At 42.8% G+C, this 7,352-nt stretch overlaps 1 protein-coding gene across 2 annotated transcripts; it reads right to left on the bottom strand.

Annotated features, from left to right (window-relative positions):
- Positions 1–1,985: 1,985 nt before the first annotated feature.
- On the bottom strand, positions 1,986–7,352 carry LOC123159741 (protein ROOT INITIATION DEFECTIVE 3). Of its 2 annotated transcripts, none has more exons than XM_044577556.1 (9): positions 7,006–7,352; positions 6,810–6,923; positions 6,586–6,713; positions 6,368–6,506; positions 6,086–6,285; positions 4,733–4,860; positions 2,832–3,025; positions 2,537–2,729; positions 1,986–2,233 (listed from the first exon to the last, which is right to left on the bottom strand). In XM_044577556.1, exons 1-8 carry the CDS (start codon positions 7,213–7,215, stop codon positions 2,586–2,588), a joined length of 1,257 nt encoding a protein of 418 aa, XP_044433491.1. In that variant the 5' UTR covers positions 7,216–7,352; the 3' UTR covers positions 1,986–2,233; positions 2,537–2,585. The 2 variants fall into 2 exon arrangements, with proteins under 2 accessions (XP_044433491.1, XP_044433493.1); XM_044577558.1 differs by having other exon boundaries at positions 2,537–2,726; positions 7,006–7,348.

Below are 7,352 nucleotides of genomic sequence, written 5' to 3'. Positions count from 1 at the left end.
TTTTATAACAGTACCGACGCAAACGTTCATATACAGACGCATACGCTCACCCCTATAAACGTACACACTTACCCCCTACGTCTGTGAGCACCTCCGAAAAACTGAGCCGACGTATCATCTTGAAATTTACGAAGTCGCCGTATGCATCTCGTCATCGACGGAAACATCTCCTCCCACTGAATGTGCATCGCCGAAAATCCTGAAATAAATTCAAGAATAAATGTGAGCACCAGGACTTAAACCCTGGTGGTAAACCTGGGCATGGGCAGCCCGGCCCGACGACCCGTCCCAAGCCCGGCCAGAAAAACTCGAGCCGGGCCGGGCCGGGCTTGACATTCGAACTGGGCTCGGACTTTGTTTTGCAGCCCGAAAGATAGTTCGGGTCGGGCTCGGGCTTCAATTTTTTCGTATTTCGGGCCGGGCTTTCGGGCTTCGGGTCGAGCTTGCACATGCACATACTAAAAACAACATTCAGACCGAGCTTTCAGGTTTCGGGGTTGATTTCGGGCCGGGCTCGGGCTTAAAAATAGGGAGTATTTCGGGCTTTGAGCCGGGCTCGGGCTTGAGAAATGAAGGTCGGGCTTTTACAAACCCGGCCCAGCCCGACGTTTGTCCGGGTTTACCTGATGGGCTGGAGATACCACAGTCTCTGTAATCATAGGTTGGTTCACAATAGCATTCTTTTTAACAAGGAAAATGGTGTTACATCCCGGCAAAAGGTATTTTTCTACCACTTCAGAGATGATTGGTATATTTTTTTTCACATGAAAGCATTTCTAAAACCGGAAATGCAGTTGACCATTTTATCCTTGAAGGACGAACGGGCATTATCTTGCTGAGAAAGGCAAATATGATTGTTGATGAGCTGAAGAAAAGTAATACTAGTAGCTGAATTTATTCCATAACATTATCTTGCAAAAAAAAAGGGTCAATGTGGCTGTGACTTGCAAGCCAGCTCACGGACGGCAACCTTATTCATTACGCTTAGCATATTTCAACGAGTGGCGTTTTAGCACATGGGAGCGCACGCTCCTAGTTTTTAAAATATGTTTTAAACATATTTTGCAATGACAACAAATATCAAACAAAAATTTGACGTGCACATCTCGATATTATACATGCTCACAAAGTCGTTTCGTGAAATACCGACAAGTTATGTGTCACATCTAAAAAGACAAAAAATGGTGTTAAAAAGTGCTTTTCACAGACAATTTTTTCTTTTTTACACAAGCCATAGAAAATGTCAGTTTTCTCTGAAACTTGACGTACGCACATATAATGTCGAGATGTATGCGCCCAATTTTTATTTACAATTTTTTCACAATTTAAAATATTTATTCCGGTGGCAGAAGCACGCGCTCCCAAGAGCACCAACGGGTTTCCTATTTCAACAGACTATAAGTAATAAGGTATACCAATAGAAGTAGCAGGCCGGCCTTATTTAGTTTAGACTGCCGGCGTTTCCACCAAGATGCTGTTACTGGCATCAGGTTTACATACAAATAATGCAAACCTTAAAACTTTACGCAAGACCGTTTCTTCAAGACCTTTTCTTCATATTTTGATCATCCCATCGACAGCCATGCTTTAACAGCTTTCAGTTGGTGCTAACATACAGTTCGGTGATCAGGAAAGGAATATACTCTCTGAGAATAAACAAGTGAAGTCAGATTCGGCAGGGACGTTTCTTACCAGCCCCGATTATCGAACCCAACGACCGAAAATAAGTACTCACCTGCTGCGCGACGTCTTGCCTGAGGAATTCTTTTTAGGACTCGCCGGACGAAACTGTCGATTCTCGACCAAGTCAAACACACCACCTATAATGCTACGTGATTGCATATTCTTTCTTTTATAAGACTATTAGCATATTCAAGTTGTAATTACGCAGGCTACTTTTTGAGCTTCACAACCGGGTAGGAGATGGACCTGCTACATAATTGACGATCATACAAATAATAGCCTACTAAAGCAGTACCCCACAATAAGCGAAAATTTCTTCATTTCTGTTTACACAGTCGAATTACAGTTTAAGATGTCCCATCTTTGCTCCGTTTATAGTTTTTCCTACTATTTCTGATATGGCTCTGCCACATGTCAATTGACATGTGGACGCAATGAAAGGTAAGGAGTTTCCTTGTTATAAGGAAGTCATCTTTGGCATCCATGGATTTCCCAGGTTTGCTAGTTGAACACCAAATCATGTGTTGAACAGTTCTTCACCACAAACCTCCTGCACAACGATCCAGAAACATAAATTGCCATGGACAACAAATAGCAAGAGAAGAGAACATATATAAATATGGTCCAGCAATATGATTCCGGCAAGAACTTAATAAATGAGTTTCAATATCGAAAATTTTCTTAAGCTACATAAATCCACAAGTGTAGAAATAGGGCAAGAAAAATCATCACTGTACGAGGAAATATGACCATCTGACCTCTTTTGAGCTCAAGGTCAGCACTGATACAGAGTTGCCTTTCGTCATTCTCCATTCTAACTAAACAACAGAAGAAAATATTATGCAGTTCTCACCTAACTGACAGTAGCCCATAATATCCAGTCTTGTGGTATCATATGTCCATTAAGATGACATATCACCAAGAACCTCATGCACAAAAAGATCCTGCAACTCTAGGTATTTACTTCTCCATTCTGCCCCCTGTTGGTTTGGTACGCCATTGAGAGTGCTCACCCCAGAATCAAATAACCTAGAGCTGCCGTGCTGCTGGATCAAAATATAACAATAAGATACAACAGAAAGAAACATGAAAATGGAAGGTTAATAAATGTGTTACACCGAATGTAAAGGAATACGAAATCAGCTGACCTGCTGTGCATCCAAGAGCTGCTCTAGAAGGTTAGAGCTGAGATTTCCAGCAATATGAACATCATTTTCAGGGTTGGGCAGAATTACAGCTCGTGGTACAACTTCGCCACTTGCTGCGCACACTTTCCGCAATGGTTGTAAAGGTGGCAGGTTTAATCTTTTGGGTGTTACTATGAGAACATTAGTTACTGGACCTGTGAGACAGGACTTTTATCAAAATCTCATAAGACTATTTTCCCTAGGCATGATTCAGAAATTAAATGCATAGCCAAATTGCACGATAAAACATTACAGTATGACAATCAATTCAACAGGTTCACAGAACAAACATGAGCGTACCACAAAATATATGATACTTTATCACGAGTGATGAACCTCGAACAAAAGGGTGATTGGCTTCAGTGCTCCACTTTTGAATAACTTATGATTATAAAGAAAAACAAAGTACAAAAGCACCTAAACAGTTGCATTGCATCAGTTAAGTTGTCAAGGGGCATTTATTTTGTTCAATCTCGAGAGATTAATTGTGTACATTTATACCAGTTGCGTTGTCAAGTAAAACAATCAATTCAAGTAAATGAATGATGAAAGTCACTCTGGTAATTGCAAAATAATGTATGCAGTTAGCCACCTGTTACTCCCTACTGCTATTAATCGCTCACTGCTTCCCTCCGTTTGAGTTCTTACTCATCAGACATGGCAAGAAAATTAATTGCAGAAAAAACAGTTCTCCACCATACCCATGCTACACAACAATCAGTTGCACCAGCTTGCTGTGCTGTTATAGCATATCCCTTGTTACTGAGGCTATTGTGCGCAACAAAAATTCAATGGTTCCATCTTGCGTAGAATAACATGTTCCAGCATCTATGTTTTTAAGGCGACGCTTTGCTTTAAGGCGCTGGCGTGGGGTGTGGGGTGTGTGTGTGTGGGGGGGGGGGGGGGGGGGGGGGGGGGGGGGCCTCGACGCCTAGGCGCCTAAAGCGGGCATATTTGCAAAGCGCTGGGGGGGCGCCTCGACGCCTAGGCGTCGCCTTAAAAACATAGTCCAGCATGAATTACAAACTATCACACATATCAAATGAACAGTTGAACACTTGCCATCAACGCTTAGGAAAAGGTAGGACTTGGCTTTGGGTCTGCCGTGATACTACAGAAGATTAACTCGTTATGGCACTACAAACAGGAAGTATCAAAATACAAATTTTCCCTCGTATCTTTTAATAACTGCCTTAAATTAAATATGCTCAAGTTTTCTCCATGGTGACTGGTGACTTGGTGAGTAATCATGCAAATCAAAGTTGTTAGCCATAATGCTTACATCAGTTGTCCATGGGTAAATTATCCCTGTGCACCAGTAAGAGCAGGGTGCAGACAATGCAAACTTCAAATGTTTTAGATATACATCTTTAATGGAATTAATGGCGGTAAACCTATAACCAATGCTAGAAAGGCAACAAACTAGACTTGTGTCAATCTATTGAAGGTGCAGACATTTAATACCATTTCATTTGCTTTTTCTAATAGGAATGTTTCTACTTTCTAGTCACCATTAAGCATGTTACAAGCAAGAAAGGCAACAAGCTAGACTTTCTAATAGGAATGTTTCTACTTTCTAGTCACCATTAAGCATGTTACAAGCAAGAAAGGCAACAAGCTAGACTTTCATGTCAATCTACTGAAGGTGCCAGCATTAAATACCAGATATCGTTTGCTTTTTCCAACAGGAGTGTTTCTACTAGTCACAATTAAGCATGGCAACCATCAACTTCTCTCGCACACAAAAACAACAACTCCGTAGTCCATGATAATGCAGAATACTTATCAAACAGGTTCAAACTTTCACAATTTCTACATAACGTCTGAAGAGCAAGGTTCAAGTGTGGAAATAAACTATGAACCTTGGGAGTGTTTGAATTTTCGGGTTACTTGCTGACTTCTGGTATCCCAAACCCGAACATTACCATCCTCCGAACCAGAGACTAGTAGAAGGCCATCTGTACTTGATGTTAAGCTCGTTACCGCCTTGCTGAACAAATTACACAAATCACCAGGATCAACTGAATAAATCTTGCAACACAAATACCATAATATTTGCAATGGAGCGACTCAAACTAAACAGCAGAAGTATTTGTTGAGATCTTAATTTATCTCGCACTGCTAACCAAAGTACACATATCTCCAGTAAATGGTAAACTAAACTATATATGATGAGCTATGGAGTATTGGTCGAATAAAATAATATAAGTTCAAGCAATAATCGACTGGAAGTGAATAATTGCACATTTCTTTATTGCTCCCAGGCGGCCGAGCGTAGCACAGCAACACCAAATCTGGTACCAGTAAACAGATCATACTCTCCTTGATCAAGAGACCATTCAAACATTTTTGTTTACAACTTCCAAGTTCATGGACCAAGCAGCTTATCGCCTCACTTTTCCCAGCTTCTAGCCAGAAGTGCACCAGCAGACTAAAACATGGGCAGCAGCAACAGGAAGGATGTGCAGCCCGTGGGGCAGCGACAGTCCTCCTGCAACTCGGATATAGCAGCCAGAAGGAGAGTTCAATTGGTGTATTTTTCAGACCTACTTCACATCTAGTAGAGGTGTAGAGGTTTGTAAGTCACTAGGTCAAAGCAAGGACAAGTGAGTTAAGTTACAAGTACTATGGTTGAGTCCTCGTAGCTACTGGCATGCAATTTGTCAAAGACAAGCCTCAAATAGATCTCTCATCTACATATTGTTTGTCAACCCTTCTAGTCCTCTCACTATGATCAAGTGCATCTCCCCTTTTAACAGCTAAATCCACTTCACTGCATGCCGTCTTAGCCATCTTCCGCACAGTACTGATACCGAGGTGACCTAACTTCCCACAAGTTAATTATGCTTACTCTGATATATAGTTGATATCAAAAGCAACAGGCAGATATTGTTAAGCATATTTGCATACGACACACTTACAAATTTTAGGCATATCGATTGTGCTTCACTAATACTAGGGCATAAAACTATAGCATAAATAAAAAATGAAGCAAAGTACAACAACAAGAACAACAAAATAAGCTGCATCGATTTACCAGAGAGTGAAACCGCAAATTCAGATTTCAAGCCAAGTTACAGCGCAAGCAAACAGGACAAGTTTTTAACCAGTCTACTCATAGATGACATAAGAGAATTTGTGAGCTGCATACTGGAGCTACTTACATAACATGATAAAAGAGACACACTGAGGAAAAAGAAGGACAGTAAGCAAACCTGTGGTCATCCAGAATACCGAGAATAGACGAATCATCACGGCCCTGAGAGGAGGCATCAACACCCATAGCAGTAACATATATCTTTCCATCTCTACCACCAGCATAGAAAATATGACTTCTTGGGTCTATTTCAACAGAATCAATGATAGCAGGAAATGAAATACTTCTCAGCATCCTGCCCTCTGATAGACTCCATATCTGGGGAAAGATAACAAATATATGAGCATTGAGATCCTTCATTATCCTACAACTAAAAAGGGGAAAAAAATCGAGCACATACTTTACATGTGCGGTCCTCTGAAGATGACACAGCAATTGCTCCATGAAAACAAGCAATATCAGTTACAGGAAGTGTGTGCTGATTGAAGTTGTATAGGTATGGCGTCTTTGCCTCAAACCTTGATTGCTCATCAAGCATCCTGCAATCAACACCAACTAACCCGGTCAAACAAAATACAAAATAGTTTGCCTAACTTTTACCCTCGTCAGACTACATACGTGAGAAGATCCCAAATTTTGATGCTCCCATCCTCGGACGCTGAGACAAGCAACATGTCATAGAGGGCAAGGCACCTAACATCACGATAGTGAGCATGCCATCGGACAAGCAGCTCTCCACTAGCCACCTACACACAGAAACACACAAAAATTAACAGGTGCAAGCTGGAGCAGCTTTTCAGTAACAGTTCCGCCACACCACCTAGAAACCACAATCCCCTCACCTCCCAAAAGAATATGTCACCGGACACACCGCCGCCGATGAGATAGTTCCCCTCCGGGTCAGCAATGAGCGCGCGGATTGGCTCGGCGGGGAAGCTCTTCACAGCCACCTGAGGCTGCAATAGGAACCGAGAACACAAGCTCAGCCTAGGGTTTCGAGTTCAAGTAAATGAAGTCCAGTTTGTGAGGAATGCTTACCTTGTCCCAGTGGTAGTAGTGGATGGGGGCGGAGTTGCCGGCGGCGATTTGGGCGGCGGCGAGGAAGCGGCCGGCGACGGCAGCGACGGCACGTGGCCGGGAGGCGCAGGGGCGGTGGCGGATGGCCTCGGACCCCGTGCGGAGGTCCCACGCGGCCACGCCGGCGTCGGTGGAGGAGGCCGCGAGCACCAGTTGCGACGGCGGCGCCATGGGAGTGGGGAGAGGGGGCTAGGGTTTAGGATTTCCTAAGCTGAAAAGCGGACGCCGTCGTTCTGAAATTTGAAAGGCAAATGGACTTGTCGCACATCCCCTAGGAGCAACTTCTGGCAGATTCACCCCTTTTTTTT

Source organism: Triticum aestivum, chromosome 7B (assembly GCF_018294505.1).
Source record: "Triticum aestivum cultivar Chinese Spring chromosome 7B, IWGSC CS RefSeq v2.1, whole genome shotgun sequence".
In the NCBI taxonomy this organism is placed as follows: domain Eukaryota; kingdom Viridiplantae; phylum Streptophyta; class Magnoliopsida; order Poales; family Poaceae; genus Triticum; species Triticum aestivum.
This window is presented reverse-complemented; position numbering and strand designations above follow the sequence as displayed.